This window comes from Amborella trichopoda, chromosome 2 (genome assembly GCF_054954075.1).
Source record: "Amborella trichopoda isolate Santa Cruz 75 chromosome 2, AtrichopodaSantaCruz75HAP2 v2.0, whole genome shotgun sequence".
NCBI classification, from domain to species: Eukaryota; Viridiplantae; Streptophyta; class Magnoliopsida; order Amborellales; family Amborellaceae; genus Amborella; species Amborella trichopoda.
In genome coordinates this window covers 39307716-39326266 of record NC_142337.1, presented here as the reverse complement: position 1 = coordinate 39326266, position 18551 = coordinate 39307716, and the positions used below count along the sequence as shown (strand labels likewise).

General features: G+C 38.3%; 1 protein-coding gene across 8 annotated transcripts in view; it reads right to left on the bottom strand.

Annotated features, from left to right (window-relative positions):
* Positions 1-1158: 1158 nt before the first annotated feature.
* LOC18425466 (Chaperone DnaJ-domain superfamily protein) overlaps positions 1159-18551 on the bottom strand; it is a 35168-nt gene continuing 17775 nt past the window's right edge. For 4 of the 8 annotated variants that reach the window (XR_016049439.1, XM_088858327.1, XM_088858326.1 and 1 more), the window contains exons 8-10: positions 15546-15663; positions 15242-15368; positions 1159-1474 (exon numbers count right to left, since the gene is read on the bottom strand). Coding sequence is in view for 3 of the 8 variants with exons in the window: in XM_088858327.1 (XP_088714453.1) it covers positions 1371-1474; positions 15242-15368; positions 15546-15663 (349 nt within the window). In the remaining 5 variants the exon portion in view is untranslated. Of the gene's footprint in view, positions 1475-15241; positions 15369-15545; positions 15664-16615; positions 16941-18551 lie in introns of all 8 variants that reach the window. The other 4 variants (XR_016049438.1, XR_016049440.1, XR_016049437.1 and 1 more) reach the window with 2 other exon arrangements.

The following is an 18551-nucleotide window of genomic DNA, read 5'->3' as shown; positions in this document are numbered from 1 at the left end:
TTTGGGGGAGGACTTGCATGCATAAACTTTAGAAAAGGATGAGATTTGCCATAGAAAGAACTAAGAAATTTTAGGAGACAAGTATAGGGATGAGAGAGAGAGAGGAGACTGTGAGAGCGACAGACCATGTAGATAATAGAATTAAGAATTATCAAAATACCAGAAGTATTTAATATGTTGCCTATTTATAACTATTCCAAGACATGGCTAAGTGTATTTTATGGGTATTTTGAAATTATATTAAAAGATATAGGTCAAATGTTAAATTATTCATCTTTCATGGTAATTTGATAAAATTTACTAGAATTAATTGTAGAAAGGAAAATCTCTCATGATAATTTGATAAAATTTCCTAGAAATAATTGTAGAAAGGAAAATTTTGCCAAATATACCAATGCAACTAATTATATAATATTGTACCTATATATTTTGCATTAATTTCTAAATGCTCATCAAAATACACATGATTTTGACTTGAAATAGTAATAAAAAAAGTAAAATGTTAAAAAAAAATTATACACTGAGATTTGGTTGAGAATGTATCCTTATTTAAGCACAAAATCCATAATAAAATGTCTCAAAAGTTGTGACACTTTCATCAATTAGATTTCACATCCAATGGCTAAATGTGATTGTGACTTCCTTACACCAAAAATAAATGATCTCATAATAATATGCACTACATTTTAATGAATTTCCACTTTAAAAATTTAAAAAAACTCAAGTTCCAAAAAATTTAGGATGCAAATACTTTTCTTTTCTTTTTTTTATAATGTTAACCTTATTTGGGATGCAGATATTAATAAAAAGAAAACACAAATTTATTCCATCTTAAACAAAACAAAAAAAGTGAACCCATTTACCCCACATGTATAATGTATTCTAACCTACTTCTTTTTTTCTAAAACAGTCATGCCGTACATTATCTCTAACAATAAGATCGCCCTATATTCTTACCACACGTGCCTACCTCTTAAGCACGACTTAATAAAGTAGAATATACAAATTCGTTCCTTTCAAGCTCTGGCGTGGGCTTGCGGGCATATATATACGCTTTTTATGCAAAAATTAATATAAAGCTCACATGGTCGTCACACGCGGTAGTTGAAGTGGCAAAGATCAATGCAAGGTATAGTAACACAAAACACACGACAAAAATTGAGGAACTACTACAACGTTCAAATAATTAAAGTAGAAATTACAAATAAATAAATAAATCATAACCAAAATTTTCATCTCATTAAGTGGAAGTAGAACAAGGTTCGTTAAGTGGAAGTTGAACAAGGTGCTCCTTCAATACAAGGAGAAAATGTATCAAAAGAGAAACTGAATGTAGTCCCCAAGATTAAAAAAACTCCACTAAATGCTATCTATCTTCTGCGCTTCACTTCTTTCCTCAATTCTGTGAGATAGGCCTCCATGTTTGATTTCACCCATAGACGTCTACCCACCAGATCATTCTTCTTGGATTCATCTGCAGTTATAAAAGCCACCACGTTATGAGCAGTTTTCCTCAGAAATCACCAATAATATTTCACAAATAAACACTCTAATTTTAACAGTATTAAAAAGCGAAAAATATTCAAGGAAATTCTTCTCACTTCTAATCAGTATAAAAGATCAGAAATTCAGCTCAGGACATGCTTGAGTAGGCTCTAGTCAAACCCCATGACGGGGGCTCAAGACCTTGGCTAATCTGAGCCCAAGCATGTGGTTTTGACTTCAAAAACTGCTACCTGTTTTTGCATTAATAAATGGAAAAAAAGAACAATTAACATACAACCCTATAATAGGGCATTTGAGCCAGATCATGTATTAAAAGAGGAGAAAGAAAATTTGGTGGTATATGGCACCACACAGTAGCACCAAGGCCAGCAGATGCTCTCTTAGCGAGAGCATCAGCAATCATATTTGCCTCCCGAAAAATATGCGCAATGGACCATTACTGCCTAGAATGTCTGGTGCAGCAATAATTGTCAGTAGCCTCCATGGAGCGCGGCATCGATTCTGAATGATATCTACAAGTAGGGCCGAATCCCTTTCTATATGTATTGGAAAGCAATTCCTCTGAACCAATTGAACACCTTATTCAAGGGCCAAGAACTCTGCATAGTTATTAGATGCAAATCCAAAATGCTTTGCACATGCAACAACAAAACCACCCCCACTGTTACTGATGACTCCACCTCCACCTGCTAAGCCTGGATTTCTCAAAGAAGTACCAACAATATTGAGCTTGAAATTATGAGCCTCAAGAAATGCCCACGCCACCGGAATACGGTATTCTGGCTTCTGTTCACAACAATTTATTTGAAGATTACCAATAATGGCCTTTTCAGATATGTGGAAAGACCACTTTTTTAATTTCTGCTAGTGCCTGAACATATAAAGTAATATGTTTCACAAGTGCTCTCTCCTGGTGGATCATGACTTAAAGACCCTCCTGTTGCGCTCCTCCCATAGAAACCAAATAGTAGTAAAAAAAATGGAAGACCAGAAGTTACGGAATCCATGAGATTTAATCCTAAAAAGCAACCACCACCTAGGTAACTCAGGGGCAGAATTACCAAGGACAACCCGTTTTCCACATCTCCAAGCTAATGATCTCCATACTCCATGCACAAAAGCACATTGAAAGAGGTTGTCATCATAGTTATTACAAAAGGGACGTAAAGAATCCAGCTGCATACCCCGCTACTACAATAAAATAGAACTGGGTAATTGATTATGCAAGGCTAACCATGAGAACCATTTCGCCCTTGGATGGCATTTAGAAGATCAGAGTGCACGAAAAATAGGTTGTGATGAACCTTGTTCTCTAATAAAACCCCATGCCCCTTTAATAGAGAAAAGGCCATCAGCAGAGTGAATCTAGACCAATGAATCCTTCTTGGGTTGAAGAGGAAGGGTGTAATTTTCAACCTCCCTCCATATATCTCTTAAAGAATCAGATGTGGGATGTGGCAAAACCCAAGACCGACGTGCACCTCCTATAAAGTCTGAAACCCTCCTCCCAGCAGCAGCCACATCCTCCTAAATGGTTCCACCATGCAACTCTGATGGTGACAGAACTGCTAACCATAGATCCACGCAGAAATGTACCAACTGACCATTACCAATATTTCATTGTACATTGCCTTTCAAATGTGATAAACAAAGTAGAATCCCCTTCCTAGTATGAGAACATCCTCTTTTTGCTTTAGCCTCTCATATAGAGGAATTCCTACAATATCGATGTTTGAAAACTGGGCCAACAACGAGGATGGGTTTAACTTCTAGAACTGCTTCTAACCAAACAATTCATAATCCTCAAGCTCATTTTTCAGACTAGTTACACTAATGTTGTTTATTGGGTATGTAAATAATGTTCCATGACCAATGCCTCAGCCCACAAGTCAGTATAGTAAGGCCTTGATGCTCATTCCCAAGGGATCCAATGGAAGAGGATTCATCGATAGAAAAATGGGTGGAGACGATGGAGGCAAACGATTGAGCTGAAGATTATGAGATATCAGCAGCAGCGGCAAATTCAGCCACAATCAAAAATTAGATTTGAGGATGAACTGACAATTTTACTAGCTTATGAGGGCCAGGTGGAGGAAGTGATGAGCTGGTACCAGAAATTAGATAAGAAATAGAACACTAAAGAGATGAAAGGCGATTACAAAGATGGCAACAGTAACGGGTGAGAAAAGTGCAAATAGAAAATCTTGCTTCTTTTGTCACTTGTGATAATGAACTACGTAAATAGAAAACCATAGGGATGCAGGGAGAGGCAGGGGTAGTCGTTATCTTATCCCTCTTAACTGATTATCCTTTAAAGGAATATCCAGTTCCTAAGAGACTTAACTAACAAGAAGGCAGTGAGAAGTTCAACAAAAAAAGTCGGCACCTTTCCTGTTTAGTAAACCAAGTTGGAAAAGGCAGATGAACGAGTGATTGGAGCCTTTGGAGTAGGGTCAATTGGATTGCGAATTCAATCTTTTATATGGGGCATGGGGGGACCATACTTTTTTAGTACAGTGAGAAGCATTTGAGAAGTGAACTGCATGCAGAAGGGGGAATTTCTTTCTCTGCATCAGGTTCCAAAGTGCGGAAGACCGCGTGAGATGGATTATGACAAAGCCAACTGGTCCTGGCCAGTGGAAGGATTTTAGGTCATCTTATCCCTCTAACTGATTATCCTTTAAAGGAATATCACGTTCCTAAGAGACTCAAACTAACATGAGGGCAGTGAGAAGTTCAGCGAAAAAAGTCAGGACCTTGCCATCAAGTTGGAAAAGGCAGATGAAAGAGTGATTGGAGCCTTTGGAGTAGCGTCAATTAGATTGCGAATTCAATCTTTTATATGAGGCATGGGGGGACCATACTTTTTAGTACAGTGAGAAGCATTTGAGAAGTGAACTGCATGCAGAAGGAGAATTTCTTTCTCTGCATTAGGTTTCAAAGTGTGGAAGACCGCTTGAGATGGATTATGACAAAGCCAACTAGTCCTGGCCAGTGGAAGGATTTTAGGTCATCTTATCCCTCTTAACTGATTTTCAGTCATCCAATGATAACTTCACCAGAGAGATTTTCCCTACCCAATTCCAAGGATTTTAGGTCATCTTATCCCTCTTAATAGATTTTCAGTCATCCAATAAAAACTTCACCAGAGAGATTTACACCAGAGACATTTTCCCTACCCAATTCCAAGGATTTCTTGAAAAAGTCCCAGTAATTGCCTTTGAAAAAACGGGAAAACCCATCTATGAGCAAAACCTGTGGATGAACATAATTGGTTTGACTGTTGTGATTGTCCTACTTGCATTCAAGATGATGACAGCTTTGATGAGAAGAAAGAAAAGAAATTGTCTCAAAAGAAAAAGGAACTTTCTTCCAATCAAAAACTCCATCAGAGATATATGAAAGGGGATCAAACAGTTGGTTTACTTGGTGAACCTTCTGGGAAATGGGATTACTATGTTACTTATGGCAATCGTATTCCTTACCCTTCTAGACCTATTATTCCGACGAGATGGGATGATAAACCTGATGTTGCTGAATGTATGGCTTTTGACCCCCAGGGATCTAGTTATGCTACTAATTTTGATCCTTTGCATGATTATGAGAAAATCCAAGAACATGAAAAGCATGTGTGGAAAATAAAAAACCCTAGTACCAGAGATTCTTCAAGCACATTAAAGACTATTTCTCCAGCCTAAGCAAGCCTTAACTGGCCGGCTGAAAATGCAAAGTCACAGAACTTGGCCTTGCTTCGACTTGAAGAAAAACAAAATCTGATGTCTTCTCAGTTAAAAGGGCTAGTTAGCATAATTACTGATTTGAAAGAAAAGATACAATCTTTGCATGAGGAGCTAATGCAGATTCTCCATTTTGTTAAAGACACACAGTTACAATCATATTTGCTGGCACAGAAAGGAAGAGAAAAAGCATTTCTGAAAACACAGCTGCAAAGCTTGAAAAAAGATCTGTGGATGAAATCTCAGTACCCTCAAACTTCGTACCAGTCTTCTCCTAACCTGCCTCAACTTCAACCCTTGTCAGGTACTCCTTATATCCCAAGTTACCCAACTTTGAGATATTCTGACCCTTTTCCTCCTACAAGAACAATATACCCTCCTACTGGCTTAATACCTCCTAGGTATTATGGCTTTCAATCTTTAAGTTCTTTAGATGATGAAAGACGTTTCCTACAGGAAATGTTTTTTCCTCAACTCAAGAAAAAGCCGAATGTCTCTATCCCAAGTACTTCTAAGGCACCTGAATCTACACCTCCTGGTATAACACAACAGCAACCTCAACCTACTCCTGCGACAACCCCCAACCATTTCTAAAAGTGAAACTAAAATCCTGCAAGCATCAGATTCTGATTCTGATATTGTTGCATCTTCTGTGTTCACACAAAACCTTACCCAGTCAGAACCTTTGCAAGACATGAGTTCATTCTTAAAAAACCTTACCAAACAACCTGAGTTAAACCTTCAAACAGAAACCCAATCCTCTGACTCTGTCTCAGAATCTTCTGATACAAAGAGTTTTCTAGCCTCTTCTTCCTCTGTTTCTTCAGACCCTTTGTTCATGATGGATCCCCCTGAACAACCTCCTGACCCTGAACCTAACCCAGACCCACTTATAGATGAAGAACCTAGACCTCAAAACCCTACCTATGGAGATTCATCTAAAGGTTTTACAATTGATGACATCCCTCCTTCAAAATGGACTGAGAGATTTCGAGAAATACAAGGATGAATGCATGCCGAAATGCTAAACCCTGCAAATAAATTAGCAAGCACAATTTCCAAAGATTTGGTAAGACTTCAGGGAAGATTGTTTGATTGGTATTTAAGTCTTGGAGTATACCGTCAAACACAATTGAGAAACAGTCAATCCATTGTTGAATTCTTGAATTATTTGGTAGCTGAATTTGTTGGCCCTGTAAAGCATGAACATATTACAGCCCGTGAAGATTTTTTTCAGCTGAAGTGTTGTTCTTTTAAGAGACATGATTTAGAAAAACACTTTTCTGAAATGAATAAGCGTTACCACAAAATTGGAGGAATTGATGATGTGAACTTAAAGCAATTTTATCTTGAGTCTATTCCTCCTACTCTTGGAAAAGAAGCAACAAAAACTATGGAAAATCAAGGATTGACGGTTCAAAATGTGTATTTTGGGGAAATTTATCAGTTTGTTCTCCATGCTTTGGAAAGGTTATGTAATCAGGTAGAATTTGTCAAACAGATGGAGAAAAATAAGCATCTTCTTGGCAAATCTTGTGATAAACCCCATCTCAAGATTAAGTGTGATTCGGAAAAACTATGTGCTTGTCCTGCTTTTGGAAAAAAGAAGAAGGTTGACCAAAAAAGGAAAAAGAAGAAATTCAAAAGGTTTAAATACCTTCGCAGATCCAGATTTAGAACAAAAAGGATGAAAGGTGATCGTTGTTATGTATGTGGAAAGAAAGGACATTTTGCAAAAGATTGTCGTAACCAAAAAAAGAAACGAAAGATTATACATCTTTTGTCCCAAGTTTTGGAAGAAAATGTTGATGACGATCTGGAATCTATATTTTCTCTGGATGATGAACAAAATGAAGAGACATTAAATTTCCATTTCATAACCAAATGATTTTGAGGTGAATGAAATCAGCAATACTGTGGTCCTTGAAATCTTGTCTCCCCAAAATGAAACCTCAGAAATAAATATCCTTCCAACCCAACCTACCCCAATTGCCTATGTTCAACTCCTTTGTGAACATTATTCCAAACCCTTGACTGTCCCTGCCTTTTTTGATACTGGTGCATCTGCTAGCATTCTGAAACCGGATTTATTGCCAAAACAATTTTGGGAAAATTGCAACCAAGCCTTTAGAGCTGCTAATGGAGAAAAATTTTCTATCCATCAGATTAGTAAACCTGTCCTTACTAAACTTTTTCCTAAAGTGATTATCCAACATAGGATCTTAGGTTCATACCTCCCTAACAAAGACCTCTTGTTAGGATTTGATGTTTTACACCAGATAAAACTTCAATGGACAGCTAAAGGACTTCATGTCCGAAACTTAACCTTACCTTGGATTGCTAGTCTAGACCAACCCCAAACCTTGGAATCCATTAGAGAAAAAATCATTTCAAATTGTTGTGCAACTTCCCATTCTGAATTTTTGAAAAAATGTACAAACCCTCTTTGGAGAAACCAGAATTTCTGTGTCAAACTTCCCTTCAAAAAGAATGAGGACATTAACCCTACAAAAGCCTCCCACAGAGGATTGAATCCTGATTTGCTAGAACAGGTTATGCAAGAGATTCATGAACTGCTGAAGGAAAAATTAATTGAACCAACTAATTCTCCTTGGGCATGTGAAGCCTTTTATGTGAATAAAAGACCTGAACAAGTTCGTGGTAAACTTAGATTGGTTATCAATTACCAGCCTTTAAACAATTTTCTTGCTTATGACAAATTTCCTTTACCAAGCCAGACTGCCATGTTTTCTCAAATTCATAATGCACACATATTTTCCAAATTTGATTTAAAATCTGGTTTTTGGCAAATAGGAATTGACCCAGACGATAGACCAAAAACAGCTTTTTGCCTTCCAAATTACCATTTTCAATGGACTGTTACGCCTTTTAATTTAAAAAATGCCCCTACTTATTTTCAAAAGGTTTTAACCACTATTTTTTAACCCATTTCTTCTCAAGCTTTGATATACATAGATGACATCTTGCTCTTTTCTCCAAACTTAGAAAGTCATGTCTCTCTCCTAAAGAAATTTCACTCCCTTTGTTGTAAATATGGAATTATGTTATCAGAAAAGAAGTGCGTCTTTGCTACTTCTGAGGTAAATTTTCTTGGTATGCATTTCCTCGATGGTATGTACAGTTTACAACCTCATATAGCTAAACATTTGCTAGAATTTCCTGACACTCTGTCTTCTGTAAAGCAGATACAACAGTTCTTAGGTATTGTAAATTACGTGTCACCTTTTATTCCCAAACTTTCTTTGTTCACCAGTCCTCTTCATTTGCTCTTGAAAACGAAAGCACCACCATGGACTAAGGTACAAACTGAGTGCGTTCAGAAGCTCAAATCTTTATCTCAAAATTTGCCCTCTTTGAAAATACCGTCTACTGGAAAAAGGATTTTGCAAACTCATGCCTCAGATGAATATTGGGCTTGTATTTTACTAGAAGAAATTGACAGTAAAAGGATGATTTGTGGTTATAAAAGTGGACAATTTAAGGACTCTGAACTCCATTACCATTCTACTTTCAAAGAAATCCTAGCAGTGAAAAGAGGAATTGAAAATTTCCAATTTCATCTAATAGGACATAAATTTGTAGTGGAAATGGATTTGTCAGCATTTCCAAACATGCTGAGATTCAAGAACAAAATACTTCCAAACCCACAACTTCTCAGATGGTCAAATTGGTTTTCACAATGGAATTTTGAATATAAGCACATTTCGGGGAAAAATAATGTTTTGGCTGATATGTTCTCAAGAAAAAGGTTTTCAGAAGAGAATCTCTCCTCAATTATTCCTTTTCTGGGTGCAATTATCACCATTGATGATAATGAGCTTGACCTGCCTGATGAACTTCATGAAGATATTCTCAGAAGAACCTTACTATCCAGGAATGATCTAATGCAACTGAAAATGCATGAAATTGTAGTCAGAAATCACGGAGATTGCATACAAGGAATTCGATGCCATCCAAACTACCCTTTCCTATCCCTTTTCCAAACCCGACACTTTTATAATATACCAAAAGAATTCATTTGCTTTCTTTGGTATCTCACCCAAAATTACCACATTTGCTTCAACTTTCATGCCAGAAAACTCATCTCTTACCTTAGACATTGTCATTTCCTTCAATGGAACAATTACCAACATCCTAATCCCAGAGCCTTGAACTTCTATAAATTCCTCATTAAGTACTTTCATTATACCCAATGGATTGAATCGTTTCAATATCCTCATAAACAATATGTAATTATAAGTTTCCATCAAGACCTTAACCCCCAGACCTATCCTAATGCTGTTTATCTTACCCAACACCCTGCTATTGAAACTGTTGGATGGTATGATTTCAATCTTCTGTCTTTTTGGCCATTTCATACTCATTTATGGATGGAATTAAAATATATTGTGTTGTATTAATCATATTCCACCAGCTAGGATTCCTGTTGATGTTTATACAGGACAAACGATATGGAATGATGAACAGCCCAGAGGAGCAGCCTTATTACACCAATTGTATCTCTGGTTGGCAGATCACCCTCCACCTGAAGAACCTCCTGAAAACAGCTCAAGTGATGAAACCTATACTGGACCATCTTGCAGCCCCGCTGTTCCTTCTTCCCCAAGCTACGACTCAGATGGATATCCTTACTATCTTTATCCCACAGACACTGACACTGATTGATGTTGATGCCTGAAGCCGCACAAATTGCCGCACAAGTTGCTGCCTGAAGCCGCACAAATTGCCACACAAGTCAAACACTATTTTGTCGACAGACACTGTAGCAGCCCCGTACATACACTATTTTTGTAGGCAGAGACTGTAGCATCCCCGTACAGACACTATTTTTATCGTCAAACACTGTTCATAAACTTTTACTATAGCACGTCACTGTAGTTGTCACTGTAGCACATCTTTTTACTGTATAGGTCGGCCACCTGTCAGGCCACCTGTCCTTTTTTTTGAAATCTGGATCTGCGAAGGTATTTAAACCTTTTGAATTTCTTCTTTTTCCTTTTTTGGTCAACCTTCTTCTTTTTTCCAAAAAGCGGACAAGCACAAAGTTTTCCGAATCACACTTAATCTTGAGATGGGGTTTATCACAAGATTTGCCAAGAAGATGCTTATTTTTCTCCATCTGTTTGACAAATTCTACCTGATTACATAACCTTTCCAAAGCATGGAGAACAAACTGATAAATTTCTCCAAAATACACATTTTGAACTGTCAATCCTTGATTTTCCATAGTTTTTGTTGCTTCTTTTCCAAGAGTAGGAGGAATAGACTCAAGATAAAATTGCTTTAAGTTCACATCATCAATTCCTCCAATTTTGTGGTAACGCTTGTTCATTTCAGAAAAGTGTTTTTCTAAATCATGTCTCTTAAAAGAACAACACTTCAGCTGAAAAAAATCTTCACGGGCTGTAATATGTTCATGCTTTACAGGGCCAACAAATTCAGCTACCAAATAATTCAAGAATTCGACAATGGATTGACTGTTTCTCAATTGTGTTTGACGGTATACTCCAAGACTTAAATACCAATCAAACAATCTTCCCCGAAGTCTTACCAAATCTTTGGAAATTGTGCTTGCTAATTTATTTGCAGGGTTTAGCATTTCGGCATGCATCCATCCTTGTATTTCTCAAAATCTCTCAGTCCATTTTGAAGGAGGGATGTCATCGATTGTAAAACCTTTAGATGAATCTCCATAGGTAGGGTCTTGAGGTCTAGGTTCTTTAGCTATAAGTGGGTCTGGGTCAGGGTCAGGAGGTTGTTCAGGGGGATCCATCACGAACAAAGGGTCTGAAAAAACAGAGGAAGAAGAGGCTAGAAAACTCGTTGTATCAGAAGATTCTGAGACAGAGTCAGAGGATTGGGTTTCTGTTTGAAGTTTTAACTCAGGTTGTTTGGTAAGGTTTTTTAAGAATGAACTCATGTCTTGCAAAGGTTCTGACTGGGTAAGGTTTTGTGTGAACACAGAAGACGCAACAATATCAGAATCTGAATCTGATGCTTGAAGCATTTAAGTATCATTTTTAGGAACGGTTGGGGGTTGTGTCGTAGGAGTAGGTTGAGGTTGCTGTTGAGTTATACCAAGAGGTGTAGGTTCAGATGCCTTACAAGTACTTGGGATAGAGACATTCGCTTTATTTCCTAAGTTGAGGAAAAAACAATTCCTCTGGGAAACGTCTTTCATCATCTAAAGAACTTAAAGACTGAAAGCCATAATACCTAGGAGGTATTAAGCCAGTAGGAGGGTAAATTGTTCTTGTAGGAGGAAAAGGGTCCGAATATCTCAAAGTTGGGTAACTTGGGATAAAAGGAGTACCTGACAAGGGTTGAAGTTGAGGCAGGTTAGGAGAAGACTGGTACGAAGTTTGAGGGTACTGAGATTTCATCCACAGATCTTTTTCCAAGCTTTGCAGCTGTGTTTTTAGAAATGCTTTTTCTCTTCCTTTCTGTGCCAGCAAATATGATTGTAACTGTGTCTTTAACAAAATGGAGAATCTGCATTAGCTCCTCATGCAAGGATTGCATCTTTTCTTTCAAATCAGTAATTATGCTAACTAACCCTTTTAACTGAGAAGACATCAGATTTTGTTTTTCTTCAAGTCGGAGCAAGGCCAAGTTCTGTGACTTTTCATTTTCGGCCTGCCAGTTAAGGCTTGCTTCGGCTGGAGAAATATTCTTTAATATGCTTGAAGAATCTCTGGTACTAGGGTTTTTTATTTTCCACACATGCTTTTCATGTTCTTGGATTTTCTCATAATCATGCAACGGAGGAAAATTAGTAGCATAACTAGATCCCTGGGGGTCAAAAGCCATACATTCAGCAACATCAAGTTTATCATCCCATCCAGTCGGAATAATAGGTCCAGAAGGGTAAGGAATACGATTGCCATAAGTAACATAGTAATCCCATTTCCCATAAGGTTCACCAAGTAAACCAACTGTTGGATCCCCTTTCATATATCTCTGATGGAGTTTTTGATTGGAAGAAAGTTTCTTTTTCTTTTGAGACAATTTCTTTTCTTTCTTCTCATCAAAGCTGTCATCATCTTGAATGCAAGTAGGACAATCACAACAGTCAAACCAATTATGTCCATCCACAGTTTTTTGCTCATAGATGGGATTTCCCGTTTTATCAAAGGCAATTACTAGGACTTTTTCAAGAAATCCTTAGAATTGGGTAGGGAAATCTCTCTAGTGAAGTTATCGTTGGATGACTGAAAATCTATTTGAACAGTTCCATCTGGCATTAGGGTCATCCTAGATTCTGATTGTATCACCTCCTAACTCTGGGTTTGTAAATTCTCATAATTTGTAACCCAAGAGGAGGGAATCAATTCAAACAATCGTTCCCTTGAAATTTGTCTAGGGATGCAATGGCAAACAGGTTGGGAATTGTTATCAACTTTTATGAACAAGGCAGTATTTTCACATTCAGGGGGTAAAGGTGTAACAATGTCAAAAGCATGATTCTGCAGTCTGTATACCATCTGATAATGAAGAGTGGCAACAGTTGCAGTTTCAACTTGTTTGGTTCTGGTAATTTGAACTTGTACTTTGAAAGCAGAGCTTAGGTGAGGGTCTTTGATAGGAATCTTGAAATTAGGTGAGGAAGTGGTGAGATTGGAGGGGATGCATAAGAGGTGTAAGGCCAATGAAAGGGGGTGGATAGGTAAAGTGCAGGGTTTGGACCCTGCAAATGTGAACCAGGTGAGGGGTATAGGAGAGGTGGGGGGCAAGTAGAGAAGAGATTAAAGCTGAGTCTGGGGAGAGGGGTCCGTGGAGTGTACAGCCACTATACCATAAGGGAGCTAGTGTCTGTCCATTCCAGAAGGAAGAGAATCCTGGTCCGGAGGCTTGAGGGGCTGAGCAGGGTTCTACCTCCTCTGCAGGTTGAAGAGGAAAGAAAGTGAGAGAGAGAAGGGGTGTAGAGGATAGGGTACTGGGCGAGGGAAGCAGTGCCAGGGGCTGAAATAGGCTAGGAGATTAAGGAAAAAAGAAGGGTACGGGTTCGATAGAGTGGGCTCCTGGTCAGGGTTCGCAGGAAGGGCAGTGGTGGTAGGGTCGGCTTCTAAAGTCTGAGTGGTCGGGGAGGGAGCCAGGACGAGGGGGGAAGGAGAAGCGGACGACGGGACGATTGGATAAAGAAAGGGAGAAGAAAGAGGGGGGCTAGACGAGTCCATTAATGGCTCAGGGTCCCGAGGCATGTGTCGAATAATAAGCTTTCTATGTATATACAATAAGTAGTTCATATTTATTACACTTTAAATGTGGTTAGCACAGAGGCAGACTGCATGTCCCTGTGTCTACCTGCATTGTCACAGTGTCCAAGTGTTGAGAGTGTCAACACATGATGCGGCAGCAAAAACTGTGGTCACAAAATTCAACTCTTACAGAACAAAACCCAGGACCCTGGCACCGACTTAAAAAAATGATTCTCTTATCCAAAAGGAAAAAAATAGAGGCTTTTCAAGGATGACAAAAACAGGTTTACTAACCCTCCACAAATTTTCAGTAACATGTCTTCCGAAATTGACTTCATCATGGCACTCTCATGCCTACTAGGGGATAGAAACTCACATTTGGATACAAGTCTACAAAAATGGTTCACTAGAATCATGGTTCAGCAAACTTTGTACGGTACATATTCTGCATCAATGAGATTAAAGAGATTCAACCTAATCTAGAAAGTAACCATCACATTTCTAGAGTAACTTAGCTAATCAAACTCTTCAGAGAACATGAATGCTAAAGATCACGTATGAAAGACCATGGTACAGGTTGATAACTAGCCGATTTACATTCTCTTCATTCAGATAAGATGTTTTTAAGTCTAGTAATAGATTTTCTGAAAGATCTCAGTTTAATTTTATTCCAGGGGAGTTATTAAATATTAACTGACCTGGGCAAGGAAAAAAAAGCACAAACCAAGAGACATCCTATCAAAACAAAATCTGAATGAAAAGGCTTATTATAGCTTATTTACATTCTCATACTTGGTTCATACAGATGCATTTTAAGTCTAATTATTGATTTTCTCAAAGATCTTAGTCAATCTTAGTCCAGGGAACGATTATTAAATATTTACTGACCTAAGAAAGAAAAACATCGTATCCAAATAAAATTTGAACAAAGAAACAATCAATATAAACATCACCGTGTGTGGGTGGGTGTGTATGGGTGTGAGCACACAGACAACCATCCTGCCCACAAACACACAAGCACATATCCACGCACACAGATACAGCTAACTTTTTTGTTAATAAAAATGTTAAGGATCTATCAGAGTTAGGAAGGGCTTCCTATGGATTGGGAAGCTGGAGACAGATTCCCAAGAGAAATAACCCAACTAAGAAAGCCATGTCTTCAGGAGCAGGGTGCATACACATCCACTGAATAAATTAGCAACAACTAACCATTGTATAAATTAACTATATCACAACAACAAATATCCCACTCTCCCAAATAATAATACTCGACAAAGCGCTTGATTATCAAATTTAACATCCAGGGTAATTACAATAACTAATATTTCAGAAAATTTGGCCGTTTAATCCTTTTTAGGTAGGTAAGTTGGAAATTTTGAAGATGGAACCTATGGGTTGGAAGAGCTACTAGTCACAACTCATATCCAGCTTATTAATATCAGACAAACTGGCATAAATTTCACAAAATGTCTGCATCCACTTCATTTCGAATTCTCATACCGAAAACTGTCTCGTTGATTTCAAACACTTATTATAGATTTCCATTTGAATTACAAAAGCAAAAGTCAAAGTACCACTATCCCTCTTCTCCAGAGAAATGAAAATGGTCAAGCAGTTCACAATCAGGAAACCTTTTCGCAATGAGCTTGATTAGATACATCACAATAACTTTGTTATTTCCAGGGAACGAGCAGTTGACTATCACAAAAGAACATGGTCGCTATGTGATATCCACTATAAAAATCAGAGCACATAGAGCAATTCATGAAGGCTTACCCAATGTCCTCCACGCCTCTTGAGGCACTCTAAGGGATCTTTGTGTCAAGTAACAAGCATCCTCCCATGAGTAAGCCGATTTGTATATCGTGTATCTCCATATCCAAGAGCCCTTCCAAAATATTAGCTGAGAGAACAAAATAGTTGATATCAACAGGATAGGGTGCTGTACAAGTATAAAGTCATGCAAATGGACTCAAGCCATGAGGTCAATCAGCATCGGCAAAGGAAAATAAGAAAACAAAAAATTTCAAAGAAGAATATCTATTTCAAGTATTCTTCATTTTCCAGATGTCCAACAAACCTTGCCAAGAGTGTATGGCAGTAGAATGAACCAAACAACTATGAGATTCCATAAGCAAGGTTTTTCAGCTCCCTGAATTTGCAATTCAAGTTCATTGCTGAGCTCTTCTTCTACCTTCCTGGCAAATACAAAGGTTGGAGTGAATATAAAATAAAGGAATGGAAACCATACCAAAATGAGGATATGCTTTACAATTCAGTTTCATATGACATATACAAAATTCCAAACGTGAGCTCAAATGAAACAAGAGTGACCATCACGCACTAGAAGTGGAGATACTTAGATTTGAAACTTTACTAACTCCAACAATGAAAAGAAGAGAGGCCGTTAAATGATATTATGAAAGGCAAGCTCTATAGTCTTCATAAACTGTTCAGATATTCCTAAATAGTGAATCGTCATTTATTTAGTAGTTTCATATGAAGAGACGGCTTCACTCCAAGGAAATGTTTAGTGTAAACGAGCATTGAGGCCATATGCACCATGTAGCCCACGAACTACACACATGTTCCACATACAAAATAAAGAGGTAATGAAGGCAAAATATCAAAAGAGGTATTGAGAGCCAATGTTCCAAAGAACGCCGGGCAGCATCTAGGTGGCTGAGGGGGGGGTCCTAGCTGCCCAGCACCTAGGCGGCCCAGGCAGAATAAGAAGGGTAGGAGGTGTCTGATCCAATTGTTTTAGGTCTATATTCTGTGTGAAAATTAAAAAAATGCATATTGAGGGTATAACACATTAACATTGCATAACATATAGTCCATCCATAGTCCACAACCCATACACTTAATACCATTTGTTCATAGTTCATACTCCATAAGTCCATACACAGTAAAAAAAATGCAAATTGAGGTGAGGTCCAAAGTATTTGAGATTTGGACAATTAGTTTATAACATATTAAGCAAAATATGAAAATACAATCTAGTATTCAAACTTTTCAAATTCAGGCATCAACTCATCATCAAGAAAAGGAAAGAAATAGCACATAGCCCATAGTCCACATGCACTCCATACTGCATATTCCATACATACAAATAAGAGGAGGAAAAGAAAAATGAAAGAAATATACATCATCAGAAAAAGTAGGGTAGCTGCATCGTAAGCATCAATGTCAAGCCCATCATCATCATCAAAATCATCTCTCTCCTCAACATAATGATCATCCTCCTCTGTTTCTTCTGAATCTGCCTTTGCTTCCTCCACCACCCTCGTCCTCTATGTAGATGATCTGGTGGCCCTAGGAAGGTCGGCTGCGGTCCATGAGGCCTCCATGACCATATCCAACGTCAATCCTTCATGCCCCTCGACCTCATCATCATCAACCAACAACTCCATGCCATTGTCCATGTGTTTTGTTCTATGAGGGCCTCTCTTATCTCTATTAGCAAATCTGTCTTTCAAGTATCAATAGAATTTCACATAAAATAGGTCATTTAGCCTCTTTGATTCAAGCTTGTTTCTTTTCTTTGTATGAATCTATATGAAAAATGGTAACACATACAATAAAATCAAATGAAACTAACTAATATTATAATTGACATAGTAATCAGTAATTACCAAGGTTTGAAAATTCGACGATCTGGATGGGGAATCATTGACGGCAAGCCGGATCCAGCTATATATCGGGAACCGGCAGGGTCCCCCTTGAACCGGTCAATTCTCTGACAAAACTGGCCAATTCAGTCAGAAACCGACCAAAATCTATCAAGCTAGAACTAACTAGTTCTGGTCCAAAATGGTTTTTTCTTTGTAAGTGCACTTTCTAAAAAAAAATTAAAACAAGGGGTAGCAGTTAACTTTAAGGATCAAATAGTGGCTTGTATGACCCACATTCAGTCCCTTGATACCCTTGAAGAATCCAAGCCTCTTTCCACCAAGGAATTTGTTGATAGGGCCTCTGCCAAGTAAAACCTTCTCCTCCTCCTCAAACAAGAGGAAACCTTCTAGTACCAGAGGTCCAGAATCAAATGGCTTAAAGTTGGTAACCGTAACACAGCCTTCTTCCACAAAACTGTCAGTGTCAGGCATAGAGGAAACACTTTCTCTCAAATCTCAGTACGATCTCGTACTTATTCCCAGCCCTTCCAGAATAATAAGCCCTTTGTGAGATTCTTTAAAAATCTCTTCACCTCTCCTTCCTCTCCGAAACCTTTCTTAGGGAGCATCTCTTTTCGAACTCTCTCTGCTCAGGGGGTAACCTCGCTTGAAAGACCTTTCTCCGTAAAAGAGATCAAGTCGGTTGTTTTCAGCCTAGGGCGAGACAAAACCCCAGGTCTAGATGGTTTGCTGGTAGCCATTTACCAGGATTTTTTGGATGCTATAGCTCCCGATCTTTTGGCTTTCTTCACTGAATTCTTCCTTAGAGGTAGGATAAATTTTGTCATCAATTGTACCTTCCTTTCTCTCATCTCCAAAATCAAAGAGGCAGAAAAGCTTAGAGACTTCCAGCCTATAAGTCTGTTAAATTCTTCATATAAAATTCTAGCCAAAGTCCTAGCTGCTCGTCTGAAACCTGTCCTACACTTCGTCATTGACCATACCCAATCTGCTTTCATTGCTAATAGGGAAATTCTAGATGGGGCTTTGTCTGCTCATGAAGCCATCCATTCTAAATACCTTTATGGAGAGAAGGGTTTGGTCATTAAGCTGGATTAGGAAAAAGCCTATGACCGTGCAGACTAAAGCCTCCTAAACAAGATTCAATTTTGCATGGGATTCGATACTAAGTGAAGATCTTGGATCGTGGGGTGCATATCCAACACCCTTTATGGGGAACTCTTTACCATAACCATCTCTAGCCTTTTTGAGCTAGGTACTCTCAAGGGACTCCAAACATAACCTACCATACCCATTCTCACACACTTGCTCTATGCAGATGATACTTTAGTCTTCCTAGATGGTGAGGTCCCCCAGGTTGATAGTCTCTTGCACTTCCTTAAATGCTTTGAATCAGCTACTGGTATGAAGGTTAACCTCTTTAAGATCAAAATGTTAGGTATCAAGAT